Raw genomic sequence first — 15,048 nt, 5'->3', positions numbered from 1 at the left:
ATACATGACCAAATAAAATACAAGACTTTTGAAATTTTTAGCATTCACAGATTTTTATGAAATTGTGATAATTCTTGTGGTGACCGAAAAATGTCCGGTCACACATACACACCATGCTGTTATTTTTTGGATGTAATGCTGTCTTAATCCCCTTAAATATTAATGCATCATATAAATTACATATCGACTGCTTGGGATGGCTAACTGTAAATTACATGTATTTAACGTCCCACAAAGTGCACCAAAATGAAAATTCATCATTGATCTTTCAGCCCAGGTAAGTTACTCTAAGTGCTAATACTAGTTAATAACAAACGTCTTAGAAAGAGAAAGGGCTAGTTCTCCTACCGGAGCGGAGTTCTGGACTCGTCCCCTTACTGTGGCAGCCACTGAGCCGAGTTTTCTGGGAAGTAGGCGACACACCTGAAACCCCGCCCACATCGGGCCCCGTTTCCGATGGAGACAGACGGGTGGGGCAGTGTCTCCTGGCAACCACTAATAATTCTTGTGCCCAATTCTGCCACACATACACTTCCCCTCATGCAGCTGGTTTGCATTCTCTGCCCTATTTCAGATATATATGTACACACACACTCCCTGTCAGAGGTTACTCTCAGACTTCTCTGACACTGCAAAACCCAAACACAGGCTGCAGAGGGCTTAGGTCACATGGTCCCCAGCACCCTGCCCAGTCCCCCATCTCCCTTCGACGGTTCCCATGTTCGTCTCCACGTTTCTCTGGCATTCAGAGAGCAACAGCGACGTAAACCTTATTTACTGTTCACATGGTGTACAGCATGATTTCCTATGTCCTAAATTTTGCTAGCATGTCTGTCAGAATCACCCTGTCATGTTAGCACTCAACGCTAGCAGAATTAGCATTCTCTTATGTAAATTACGAATCCATGACCTTCCATACTATTTTTTATGCATGAATTTTCAGTATATGAGTTTTCTGGAATGCATCAATACATCACGACGGTACATCGCGGGTACAGGGTACAACTCTGCACATCTTGCAATGGAAAATCAGTCTGCCGTACAGGTCAGGTACGGCTAAGTTCCTGGTGGCAGTGGAAAAGCACCATTTGAGTCTCCAGACCTCTGGGAATCAACCACTGTTTGGCAGTGATGGATGCATGTTTGTGTGTGTGCGTGTGTGTGTGTGTATGTGCGTGTGGATTAGGGTTATACTGTGTCCCCCACACACCAAATGTCCCTCACAATGTGATAAAAACCTGTTATTGTATCACTGTGGGGACCATTTTTCAGTTCTCCACAAAGATCTGTGAATGCAATCAAAAAAGTAAAAATGCCTTGTATTTTGTTTGGTTACTTATGGTTAAGGTTAGGGCTGGGTAGGGGTTCAGATCGTCATGTTGGGATTAGGATTTTATCCATAGAAATGAATGGATGGTCCCCGCAAAGTTAATAGTACAGGTGTATGTTTGTGTGTCTTTGTGATACACAGAGGAAGGGGTGTACCATTCTGCGGGATTCTGTAGACATCATACTGCCTCGCAGGTTGTCCACAAGCCCTCCTCTGTAAATCCATCAGGTTCTTCACTATCAGGGAGAGAGACACCAACAAACAGAGGTATGAGAGGGGCATTGCATTCTGGGAAACACACATATACTCATGATGCAGCTATATAGGAACACACCTGCCACACCGCATCTGTTCCTGAAGGTGGCGGGGCACAGTACAAGAGACCAGGCATGTATTAGGGACCATCAGTCATACAGGACAGGGGCCCAGGGCTAAGGGGACGTGAGCCAATGACAGTCAATGGGAGTGGGAGAGGCGTATGGTGCGTTCCATTATTTCTCTTCGAGTCAGAACTCGGATGAAAACATCACAAAAGGATGTTGATAATTTTGTTATCTGAATTTTGTTGTCCGAGTTTCCTCTGTGACGTGATTTCAATATGGCGGCTTACACACTCAACAGTAATTCTATTTTATCAATATTTAAATGCATTAATAGTTATAAATATAATTGCACGTGTTCGATTTAGAGAATACCATATCGTGACCGTAAACAGTATCCTAGCATGCAATATCAGATTTTTACCAGACTTGTTATTGCCTTTTGTTTGTTTGTAGTTTGTTTGCCTCTCGAAAAGAGAATATCGCTATGGATCTACTAAAATATTTCATAACGCTTTTAATGTGGTTTGACTAGTTCATGTTTCTTGTTTGTTTGTCTCTCAGAAAAAATTATCTCACTCTAAATCTGCTAAAATATAAAGCAACAATAATCAATTCATGGAGGCAGCCATGTTTGTTTTGAGATTTGGTAGCTCGAACGGGAGCTTGTCGGATATGATGTCACTGAACTGACATTGAAAAATGAATGCACCATAAGGACTATTGGGGGGAGGGGTAAGTACCATCTGTAAGAGGAGCAAAGGCCACGGATCATGAATGAGAGTCACTCTAAGACAAGTGGAAATTCTGGTTGTAGATATCAGAAAAATCCTAGCATGTTTATCTATGTTTAACTATCCAGAGCAGCTAACATAGTTGCTGAGGTCATAACCCAGTTCCGGTCCTATCTGGGCCTCTTCACTTGAATTAAATATCTAGCTGTACAACTAACTTGGGGTGGGGGGGCAATGTGTGGCTCAGTGGATTATTTCTGCACTTGTAATCAGAAGGCCAGCGTTTCAGGTCCGAGTTGGCCAACTGATGTTACCACTGGACCACTGCATACAGCCCTTAACCCTTAGTTGCTCCATGATCTGTTTGACCACAGTTTAGCTGTCACTTTGGAAAAAAACAACCACTGAATAAGGAAATTGTAGATGATCAGCTGAGTAACAAGGATTTAAACGGGGAAAAATGATTCTGGAGTGACGATTTTGTGACACTAGGGGATGCTCCCCCTCCTTCTGTCCTGTGCCTGCTGTAATGACTCCATGCTCACCATGACGGTGCACTGCACTGAACGCTCTCACCATGACGGTGCACTGCACAAGCGGCTGGGAGACACGCCCATGGTTGGATGATGAACGCTCTTTTAGTTACAGTAAATCTCTTATTCCCTAAACATCCCCAAGGCCACATCTTGCCCGCCAGTTCTCTCCAGGTAGGGAGAAAAGACGTTTGTTTGATGGCCTCTATTCAGACACAGAAACACTCAGCATGTAGACAGAGAGATTGGGGTGGGGGCTTACCGTAAGGAGTCGGGGGAGACACGGGAAAAGCGGGGGTGGCCGGAACCATCTCAGCACCTGCCTCCACCCGGGTAACCAACTGCTCGCTCCGACTGCCATATTCCACGCTACTGGGTGTGTAGAGGATAGATCTCTGTTGTGGAAACAGAAACATGAGGTTAGACCTAATGCAGTAGTGTGTGGCTCAGCAGATTACGAATAGTCACATCACTGTTGGGCCATTGTAGAAGGCCCTTCACCTCCAGAAAATGCTCTGAGGTATCAGATAAATGCCTCACCCAGCACTTATACCCCGAAAGAGTTTCTATGAGTTTGTACAAATGGCAAACGGTGCTTCATTTGATTTTAAAGTCACCAAACCTAAAAATAACAGTGTTATGGGTTTACAACACATGTGCACCAACACAAACAGTTCATCGCACAAGTCTATAGTGCCCCCCCAATCCATATCTGCCTGGTAGACCCATTACCGGCATCTGTGGGGTTACTTTTTAGCTCAAACCTTGGAGAACTTGACCTTGAAGAGACCGTCCCTCTAAAGACTTGAACCTAAGTCCCAGATCAAAATGATCCAAGATGGCTTTCACCTCACCTGCTCTCCCTGGGACATCGCCGTCGGCTACTGCTCTCTGTGTACGTGAAGGTGGTGCGTTTTCGTGTGGGAGAGGTTTAGCTATTAATTGCGTGCAGCACTGCAAGCCAGCCAAGTGGCACAGAATGTTCTGAAGTGTCGAATACGGAGCCATAGGGTAAACATCACAGACAAAGAGCTGATTCATTTAATGTACGCCATGCCCATTCCTACAAGCGGGACTTCTCCATTTAGACCTGGTTCCTTCCCTTGCCGGGGGGGAGGGGTGATTCTAAGGTGGGGTGAGTTATACTTTTCTGTAAAAGTGGCCTAGACGTACTTCGGGGGAGAGCAGTTCTGGGGTTTGTAATGGTAGGTCCTGGAATCGGTCACCCAACCCCCATCCCGAGCTCTGAAGGTCCTGGTGGTCCACGACATCTCTGCCCATTCGAGTTGAACCCAGGAGCTGGTCACTTTGCCCATCACAGGTATGTCCAGCTGTTTGGAGACAGGGACAGTGTTGGTGGGGCATGTCCTACATGTGCAGAGACACTGTAAAACAAATAAGCACCAGTCTAATCTCGACTGAGAACCTGGCCTTCAAATATTCCCCACACCCCAAAAAAGTGCATTTTCAGCAGTGGCAATTTCAGGATTTTGTGAGGTGTTTAGCATAACAGAGGCCATAATTCATACAAAGGGGCTAAGCTAATCATTAACCAATGATATGTTTTAAGTTGTTGAGTGACAGGGGAGGGGGCATTCTGGATTCCAGTCAACTTTCAGCTGGAGCCAGTGTCTCTCTGGTTCCTGATTTTCAGGAAGGTCACCAAGGTCACCAAGAACACACTCAGTGACATTGCTTCCATGTTAAAAACAGTTTTACTGTTTGGGGGATTTTAGCAAATTTGGATCCATTTTGTGTCCCCTGTACATTGCCCACAGTGCTCACAGTGTCAGCACAAAGCACTACAAGCATGGGGAAAGATCTATGGCCCACTTCCTCATATCTATCATTGAGGGAATCAAGTCTGAGGAGCGTTTTAGGTCAAGGGGACAGTCATTGTCCAGCTCTCAGGAAGTGTGCTCCACTGTCGGTTTGAACGTTTCAAACATTTCACTTATATTACATCCATATCCATCTTTTTCAGATTGGTTTCTGCAGCTACAATTGACTGAGAAACACAGCTGATCACCACTTTATCCTGTGAGCTTCTGCACAGATGTTACCTAACAATCTACAAAACACAGCACAGAATTCCTTGGACATGATAGTACAGCTACGTGGCGGGAACGCTGAGGAAGAACCCAAATCCCAGGGATGGGGAGAAAGAGGGTACTTGACGTCCCATCCTTAGGACCCACTTAGCGAAGTGGTGTTAATTGATAGGCTGGGGAGTGGCACACAAAAAGAGGCCTCTTCCCCTTCCCCCCAACAGGGCTGAGGAATGCAGCGAGGCGCTAACGTGAGCTGTTGATGTGCAGAGCTAATCTGCAGCATAGGGGCTCCACACCATGCATTTGTGTGTATGTGCTGGGGGGAGGTGTGGAGGGGGGTGTGAAGTGAGGCCCACTAGCTCCACACCAGCTGGAATGAGCTGCCCCCCCCCCCAAGTCCATTACATAGGCATTACCCAGTTGTTTTATTCACATTCCATCTGATGGGGCTGTTGTGTGGGCATTTCGCAAACATCTTTTCATTTCTATAAGACTTTTCATATTTACTTTATTTTCATTACATCATTATAGGGAGCTCCCAGGAAAACTCATTTCATTACCCACATATACTGCTATATGCTGTACTGTTGTGCATTTGATTTGATCTTGATTCAGTCTTGATTTGATTTGACTCTCCGGTTTACCAGATGGACAGGGGAGATCCACAGATTGACTAGCGACAGCCAGTTGCTTTGAGTGCCTGCTCCAAATGCAGTAACGCAAAAATGGTGAGAAAAGTAGCTGGACACAAACTGACACACGCACACATCTTTTGGAGGGGAAACTCCCAAAACGTACAAACGCGGCTGCCGGCAGGAACTCCAGCTGTCCCCGCTGCACCCTCTACAACAGCCCGAGAGCAAACAAGCACACAGACATCTGACACGCGGGTAGCCAAGGGAAGCACATTGATCCAGCACAGGAAGCAGGTGTGGGGAGCACAGAGGACACAGTCAACCTCCAGTCAAGGTCACACGATTCCAGCCTACTGGAGTCTACTGGAGTCTACTGGAGCCTACTGGAGCCTACTGGAGTCTACTGGAGCCTACTGGAGTCTACTGGAGTCTACTGGAGCCTACTGGAGCCTACTGGAGTCTACTGGAGCCTACTGGAGCCTACTGGAGTCTACTGGAGTCTACTGGAGCCTACTGGAGCCTACTGGAGTCTACTGGAGCCTACTGGAGCCTACTGGATTTCAGACCAACAGGAGGCACCAACAATAGTCATGTACAATAAACAAATGTAAACGTGAAGACTTTTTGTAATTCAGTGACGTCACTTCCCAGATCTCTGCTGGCTACAACATCAGCCTCATCTTATCTGTGCAAGCAGACTATCATCTTTCTACCCGACAGAATTTTGGCTTCTCCTTCTGTTTCAGTCTGGACGTCTTCCATCGATGTAACCTGGCAGTAAATCCTTTCTTGAAGGTTTGAAGCTAACCTGTGAGACATCTGCTGTATGTTAGAGTTGAAGTGTTTTTGGGGGAGCAAGCAGGTGGGAGGGCAACATAACTTGAATCTTCCAGATACACATAAGGATCAACCAGGAGCGTGAAAAAAAGCAGTCACTGTCTTTGCAGAATCTCTAAAAGCTTACCCAGTAAACTGTCCATTTGAGGTTGAATGGAAAGCAGAGGGAATGCATTGCATGTGCCATCTTGTCTAGCCACGATGCACATATGTATAAGGCCCCCAGTGTGAGGGGCTTCATGCAGTAAGCTACTGTATGCGTTTCATTTCTTAAACCTGCACATTGTTGCCAGCATCAAGGAGGAGCCAGAATCAGGCTAAATGTTGTGGTCTGTCCCTAAACCTGGCTCTTCCCAGGATCCAGAATTGGGGACAGTTTGACTCTCCCAATCATGGTCACCCTCACAAATGCTATACTTGATTTAGAGTGGCTGCAAAACCACTCTGCCAGCCCTTGATACTGATGATACCGCAGTAAATACATGTCAGACCGCATCACACGCAGGCCGTAGCCACCGGATAACCACAGACAAACCTCAGTTACATTAATTCTACTCTTGAGACCCTTTTTTCCAACAGACCTGATTTCCCACTCGATGGAATCTCCTCAGGAAATCCGATGGACCCCATCGCTTGAACGTCAGCCAGTGCTGCTGTGTTATAAACTACATCCACATTTAAGCGCTGCTACATTTACTCCTGCACTCGGTTCAATTTGTGGTCGCTGGTGAAGACAGAATAACCAGGAGTTGGAGACAAGCAGCATCAACACAGAGCCTGCAGAGGTTATTCACAATATGCTTTTTATTTATTTGTTTTTTTTAATGGTCCATAGCCAAGGAGGCAAACTGGCGATATGCTTGTGTTTAGGCCCCTATGCCAGCACCAAAGGGTAAGTTACTGATAAACAACTGACTTGTACCCATAAGTTTGAGTAAAATTAGGTAAATGGGGGATCAAGCACTGTCTGATCCTGTTTTCTCTCTAAAATGTATGTCGGCTAAATAAATAATAATAATATAATAATAATAAAAATACACAAGCAAATCTGAGAGACAGAAATACCAGTTCTCAACTGCGTTATCCCAGTTGCTCAAAGCAGAAAATGGTTGTGGTAATAGCGGTCAATGCACAAGGGCATCACACACAAGCTCTCGGCTGCTGAACATGTATGAGAAGTTCAGAAGATTGCAGAACTGTTCCAACAGGATGAAAGGTGCCGACACCACCGCAGGCTTCCTCGCTCGGCAATGACACACCACAGTGTCTCACCAGTGGCAGATAAGGACCATGCTCAAGGGCAAACCTCTTAATCACACCGGAGTCGAGAAAACACAGCGGCATTCTTATCTCCATCTTTGAGCCTACCCAAGAAATACGGACAATATCGTGGTGTGAACGCATGAGGGCTGCGGAGTGGACGGGCTGTAGGAGCTTCTCGACAAAGAGAGAGATGGAGCAAGACAGAAACAGAGAAAGATAGACAGAAAGTGAAAGAGAAAAAGAAAGATTTCACAGAAGGGTATCAGAAACAGACATATTTAAAGGTTTCACACACAGAAGCACGCGGGTCTTATGCAACAGTTACTTTCCTCTAAGTTTATGGTTCATGGCCTCTAAGATATCCGCCCTTTTTCCTTCAGGTCACAAGGAATGTGCTGTAGGCACTGCCTGCATACATTTGCTGAACTCGAGATCGTATTCGACCACGGGCAGGAACAGTAGCCGCTGACTGGAACACTTAACTGCCCCTCCTCCGACATTATTAACAGACTTGATCTGTGGTTTACTGAGCTGCGCCCATTTCGGCTTCAGATACCCCAGCACAAATGAGCCCTGAAGCCAGCCGTCTGACAGAAATGTTTTTACAGCTTGGCGCTCGCCACGGTTTTCTGTAATGACGCGACAAGCAGTAGCAGAAATAAGAGTCTCGGTTTCCACAAATCAGGGAAAGGTCAGTGTTCAGGGAATTTCAGTTTAGAAGAATATGTAAAACCTGAGATACGTGACGCCTCCGTATCCATGCATTGATCTCTTGTGAGTGTAATGTGTAATACCGAGCTTACCTGTTGGGTATGAAGCTGGCTGCACGTCCTGCTGGTTCTCAGCTGGTCTGTGGCCTCCTCCGTTGGCACATGGCAACTCAGAGCCATTGAAGTGGCTCTTCCCATCTCTCCTGATTGAGCCAGACTGTGTGGGTATGGGCACAAACGTGGGGTCCAGGTCCATGATTAATTGGTTGAGTTGGTCAATGGACTGATCAATGTCCACGGTGAGCGAGGCCAGCTCATCGTCCTGGGCTGCTGCAGCAGCATCCAAGCCATTGGAGCCCCCCAGCTCCCTGTCAGCAGGGCTCTCGGCTGAGTTGTGGCCCCCACTGCCCTCGGGGGCCACATGGGTGGTCAAAGCAGAACCCGGTTTGTCATGAGGGTACCGCCCCTCGCTCTCAGCCAAGGGGTAGCTGTACTGTTGGGCGGCCACCATCTGCTGCTGTCTCACCCACGTCTGTGTGGAGTACCCGCCCACCATGAAAGCTTGTAGCCCTGATGTGGCCCCCTGAGGCAGGGGGCCGCCCCCAGACGACGGGTAACCACGCTCATAGTCATCAGGGACAAAGCTCATGGGAACGTGACCACCAAATCCATCAGATAGCAGAGAGTTCTGGCTGCTCTGATGACAGGCACAGCGGGCAAGTGGGTGCGAGTGCGGCCCCTCAGACGAGGAAAGCGTGCCAATGCTGTCGGCGCTGTGGAGGTCATGAGCAGGTGCCTCATCGTCCAGGATGTCTGTCTCCCGTTCGCCGTTGGCGTGCACATGAGTTGCTGCTACTCTTCGAGTACCCCCCATGCCGCGTGTGCTGGGCACCCCTGCCCCCTGCTGCTCCACCATGTCCCCTGGGGTTGCTGGAGACTCCAGGCCAATGCCGCTGAGCAGGCGCTGCAATGCAGCCCTCTCCTGCTGGCTGGGGCCACGACCTATGCGCAGCGACGTGCTGGACAGGCCAGAGTCGCTGCTGGCCGACAAGGCGTGGTCACTGTGCTCGAGGCTGCCAGTTGTGGGGCCCCCAGGTGGGGCCCCGTCCGTGCTCTTCTTCCTCACCTTGGCGTATAGGCTGCCGTCCACAGGCCCCTGTGCATGCACCACTGCGGAAACATCAAGGGAAATGGTTAGCTGTGGAACCTGGGACACCTGTGTACCATTAGTCTGCAGCAAATTAACCATAATGCATTGCATTCGGTATGACATGCAGAATGACTAGCACTTAACAAGGCCTATCCCTACTTTTTCCAGACATCTAGTGAGCAGTCAAAGCCCTTTTGATGAGCTGGTTCAAAGACCCCCCTCTGCTTCAGTCTTCCACCCTCCCTGAGACGCTCTACATCAACATGAGGACTAGAGCAGATAAGCAGCGGGGATTTAAGTATATGGGTATCGTAAGAAACACATCCTGCCCTCCCTTACTTTGATCTAGCTGGACGTGGAAGCTCGGGTCTCATTATGTTACTATACTATCAACATAACACTTTCAGTCAGTTTTATCATTAACCCAAGAAAAAACTGTATTTCAAAATTCACCTTGACGTCTACAAACGCTGACAGAAGTCACACCAACCAAACACAAAAGCCACCTGAAAAGCATTAACATCGGCCCTGACAATATCCAGGTCACATTTCAGATGGCACCGAGTATTGAATGTTTAAAGTCACACTTCAATCTCTCGCATGCAACTGTCCGCTCTGACAAGGTGGTTCTGCTCCCTGTGGTTCTACAGTTTCTAGGGCTCCACACTGATATTTAATTTTATTAAAGCAGAACCACTGCAGGTTACGCCTCCACACTGCACGCTGCACCTTAATCCTGCACGGAAAAGCAATCTCCCGTGTATGAAAACGAACCATGATAGGGTCCCAGACGCTGACGTACCCCAGCTTGTCTGTAGCTGCCCCCAGTTTGGTCTCAAACAGGACACGCGTGTGGGTCCTGCACCACCTCCCAGCAGCAATGTAACCAAACTAGTCTGCTGTCACATGCCGGGTTCCCGGGACAGCCGGGGCAAAGAGACTCAAACTCCAGGCACACAGGGGTGAAAAGGCACAGGACCCCCAAGCCATCGCTGGCCAGAAGCTCACTAACCAGCTAAAAACTGCCCAATGGAGAGTCCGCCAGCTCCATGCTCCAGCAGGAGGAGGCTCCGCGCTGGAGGGAGAAAGGAATGCTCTCTGAAAGCCCCCCCCCCAACACTGAACACAACTGCCCCAAGTCAGAGTCGGTAAGCAGCCTGAATTCCTTCCCACAAGGTGATAGCCCCCCCTCAGACTTTCTGTCCTTTTCTCCCCCTCCCCCCACCCTACCCTACCCCAAACTCTCCTTTCTCCTAAACTTCATTTCAAGAAAGTCTTCTTACCTCGTAGCCAGGTGCAGGTAACGCTTCTGCTTCTACTCCTCTCTCCTCTCAACTCCCAGTGACTACGTTTCAGGGAGGGGGAGTGGGGGCACCAGCGATTGCCAGTTTAGCATGAGAGAGGCCCAGCTTACTGGAGCCCTGCTCTCTCTCTCTCTGAAGAAGGTAAGTGTTTGTGCAGTATACACCAGACCTTGGTTTGGCCAAATATGGGAGTGGGAATGTAAACACAAGGGCAGAACTTAGCTGGGGGGGGCGGGCAGAAAGGTGGGCCGTAACCTGATCTCCCACAGTGCGAGAGAGAGAGAGAGAGAGAAAGAGAAAAAGGAAAAAGCAGCCACAGAGAAAGGGAAAGAGGACGAAATGAGCTTAAACCATCAGAAGCTGAAAACAACATTCCTTAGTGGCGATGGCTTTTCATAAAGCCAGCCTGCTGCCTTAATTAGCCTGCCGTCCTGCTTTCTATTGGCTGTTTTCTAGGCTCGCTCGAGTTATTTCCCAGCTCTACTTATCGCCAAATTACATGTCTGCCATCAACATATATAGTGCTGTGCTAAAACCAGATGTGCATGAAACCCCAAGTGCCGGGTATATCAATTGTTTGTGCTTTGTTTCCCGTTGGTCTCTGACCCGAGGACGAGGCCTTTATATAGCTAAAAGGAAGACAGGGATATTTGTTACACGTTCACTCAGAAAGGAAAGGGAGATTCCATTCTGTATAAAATGACTGAGGTTCGATCTGAAGCTCTTGTCGCAGAGCTAGACTAGTAGTTAGCAGATGCTAACAGGTAACAGGGCCAGTCCTGCACTGACTATTCGTTCCTGAGTCGATGATCTGTTTGTCCCCAGGGATTAGCGGTTATGGCTGTGTAGTGTTTTCATAGCTGTAGGGATGGACTACCTACATTGCAAGATGAAAATGCTAAACATACATCCTGCCCTTTGATATACCCATAATTCCAGTTGTCTCACTGAGCATGTTGACGTATATACGTATAATAATTCCAGAAAATTCCATCATCACGTCATTGAAATAATCGATAAGGGAAAGAACTTCCGTACGAGTTTTGGGTGATGTGGAGCTAACGTGGCAGAGTGAGAAGATTGCTCCGGACCGCCGGACAGCAGAAACATTCAGCAAAAGATCGAGTTGCAAAAACAGCGCTGGTCATTATTCCCCGGAGAGGCAATCTCAACGTGGGTTGGAATCTGCCCCCAAATGCGACGAAACAGCCACATCCTGAGCGGTGCGGAGGAAACGGACAAGTGCTGTTGACTGGTAAATATGTGTCCTCCGACTCTTGGGGTCACTGAGGACCATCCCCAGTGAAACTCACGTTTACTCGCAACATTTTTGTACTTGAAAGTGTCTCTGGGATGCTGGAAGATTCCAGAATGAGAAGAAGCATTCTGCAGTTGCGTATCAGAGCTTCTGGGACTCTGCAGCCGCGGATTAATTGGAGACAAAGGCTATATGTCACTCTGCCTTTTTGGGGGTTCTTTGTGTCTCTTAGGGTTTTTGGAGAATAAGTAAAGAGCGCCGATGAAAGTGAATTCCCCAGCTTTACTAGCCAGGCACAGTCCTGTACGCTTCTGTCAGCATGTAAGTCATGTGTGAGCAATGTGTAGATTCCCGTGCCCATGATCAGAAGGCTGTCGGTTCAAAATGCCATGATCAATAGAGTGATTTCCCCCATTCCACCCTGCTGTCTCAGCTGAAGAGCAAATTTCCAAAACCCAATCAGTCCCTCAGGTGGATTTTCAAAGAAATTTCATTGGACTTTTGAAAATCTGCTGTTCAGTTGTGCGTCATTTTGGACAGAAGCATTTGCTAAATAAATATGATGCGGAATTTAAGCCACGGCAATCTATGTACGCTCTGTTTAAACTGAGACTCTGTTTGCGTGTCATGTCCTATATGCCGCTATTATGTGGAAATGAATAGAGTAACTTCTACATCCTGAATGAGTGGGTCTGCTGACTCTGACAGTTCAGTGACAGCTGAGGCGCTCAGTGGGTGGGACACAGATCTGAGTCCTCCAAGGACTGACACCGTGTCCTTGAACAGACACAGGGTCGTAGGTGTAGTGTTAAAAATATAAGTACCACAGAGTGCCAACTAGTACCATAGAGTGCTATAAACAGATAAGACGTTGTAGATAGCAGTGTAGGTCTGCATCAGGAAGTGTTTTCATTTTTTAAAGAAAAATCTGGTAAATTTCCGGAGTCACACACAGAAATATCTGTTGCATTTCCCAGCGCTATCAGAGAAACTGAATCTGGCGTCGCAGGTCAGAGGAATTGCGTCAAAACCCTGTCTGATGGGAGATTCGTGCCCCTCATTTCTGGCAGGTTATAAAGAGATGGGGGTTGTGCGCCTACCGTCCCCATCAGTGGCCAGGTTCTCATAGGAGTCCCAGCGGACCATGGGGTCACTCGTGTTGTAGTCCACCGTCACCTCAGGTCCGTTCTGCCAGCACTCGCTGCCTGGGATGCAGGGAAACAGAGAGAATGGCATCAGCTAGGGGGGTATGGAGGGGGGGGGGTTCTCAGCAACCCAGTCTTTTAAAGGAAAGCAGTCAGAGGCATAAAGGAGAACCACAGGCTGGCTGCTGAAGCATACAGCTTCCAGCTCTAAGGGCAGGTTAAAGCAAAGGCCATCCTAAGCTATAGCCAAAGGCCCCAGCAAACATTAAGGCCCCGCCCACTTTGTGTCTATGCTGATGTCAGCCTAGGTCCTCCAGAAAAGTAAATCCAGCCCTGCTTAGCTCATACATATACACGCAAGCGCCCTTATAATCTCAAGGACTCATCCTTAGATACATGCAACATGGATGTTCACAATTCAGCAGTATCACTGTTACACAGTTAAATTGCTACGTTTGAAAGATCTGTAATCCCATTATGCATATTCCCTAACCAGTACATACCCAGTACAAGCTTGCGGTGAACCTGGAGCCGATATCTCATAAACATGGTTCTAAAAGATTGTTGGTTGGTGTTTTTATGAAAGTTCCCGAGCTTAAGGCCTCCCCTGTGCAATGAAGAATTTGGGCAGCGAGAAGCTTGTTCTTCCCAGACTTGCTTTGCTGATGGATAATGCAAGACGGTCCTGTCTGTTTTCTGGCCCTGCGTCTGCAGAGGCCTGATCTGCATTCCAAGCTGATTGGCGAGCTCCATAAATCTTTATTTGTTCCTCTTGTGTCACATGTACATCATCGTCATTGTGACCATCTACTCCCCCTACTGGATGCTTCTGGCTACAACAAGTCAGAGCTTCAGTTGTACTCCCACCAGGTCCTTCACCACAGTGTTGGGTGCAAACCTTTTTTTAGGAATGAGGAATGGGTTTGGCACATGGATGGGTGAGTTCCTCAGTTTCTACTGCCTGATGCTGGAATTTTTGCCTCAGTGACAGAATACAATGCAGGGGAACGTGGCATGGAAGGGGTTTGGGGGGTGGAATGAGGGGAGGATACAGGAACGATGGGCGCTAGCTATTGAAAGCCATACCTTGCAACTTCTCAGGGCCTTCTGAGAAAACCAGCTCAATCTTTCCATAGTCAGGAAACCTGGGATCTGGAATGAAAAACATAATTAGGATGGTAGCTGAAAGAAAAAAATAAAAATTCTACAGAAATAATTCACGGAAGAAACATATCTACACAAATGTCATTCTACCACTATTGTTATGAGACTGATAAGATACATTTTGCATATTTTGTTATTCCTTGGTCTGTATGTTGTTTTTTGTTGTAGACTGACATTTATTATGTGTATGGCGAGGTTTAATTTGCTTGAGGTCATGAAAACAAACACAGGAAGCTACCATTGTGGTGACAGATCGGGGTCTGCTGTCGAGGTCATTGTCACGACAGTTTGTGTGCCGATGCCAGAACTTTCTGCAAAGAGACTGATGCTCTAGAAAACGAGAGAGCTAGAGGTGTCGGGTCATAACCGGACAGACCTGACTCAGCCAGCGTTCAGTAAATGTTTGTATGACACCATCATACCCCTGTGTTCTAATAATGGGCTATGCCATACCTTTATTAGCATGCTCCAGGTCCTCCTTGTCAAATGTCAACTGGCACCCGTGGATGATGCCTGTGTGGAACTGGATGCGGAACATCACCTCCCGGCCCGGAGCGTGGATACTCTTGTGGTAACATTTGATCTACCATTATGAGAGAGAGAGAGAGAAAAGG

At 47.5% G+C, this 15,048-nt stretch overlaps 1 protein-coding gene across 2 annotated transcripts in view; it reads right to left on the bottom strand.

The window, feature by feature from the left end:
• si:ch211-191a24.3 (tensin-3) overlaps window positions 1-15,048 on the bottom strand; it is a 52,725-nt gene that overhangs the window by 22,501 nt on the left and 15,176 nt on the right. For both annotated transcript variants that reach the window (XM_049008475.1, XM_049008465.1), the window contains exons 11-17: window positions 14,888-15,017; window positions 14,357-14,422; window positions 13,226-13,330; window positions 8,507-9,583; window positions 4,091-4,248; window positions 3,180-3,312; window positions 1,486-1,566 (exon numbers count right to left, since the gene is read on the bottom strand). In XM_049008475.1, the coding sequence (XP_048864432.1) occupies window positions 1,486-1,566; window positions 3,180-3,312; window positions 4,091-4,248; window positions 8,507-9,583; window positions 13,226-13,330; window positions 14,357-14,422; window positions 14,888-15,017 (1,750 nt within the window). The remainder of the gene's footprint in view (window positions 1-1,485; window positions 1,567-3,179; window positions 3,313-4,090; window positions 4,249-8,506; window positions 9,584-13,225; window positions 13,331-14,356; window positions 14,423-14,887; window positions 15,018-15,048) is intronic.

This window comes from Brienomyrus brachyistius, chromosome 1 (assembly GCF_023856365.1).
Source record: "Brienomyrus brachyistius isolate T26 chromosome 1, BBRACH_0.4, whole genome shotgun sequence".
In the NCBI taxonomy this organism is placed as follows: Eukaryota; Metazoa; Chordata; class Actinopteri; order Osteoglossiformes; family Mormyridae; genus Brienomyrus; species Brienomyrus brachyistius.
The sequence above is the reverse complement of the archived record's forward strand: the minus strand, read 5'-3'. Positions and strand labels throughout refer to the sequence as shown.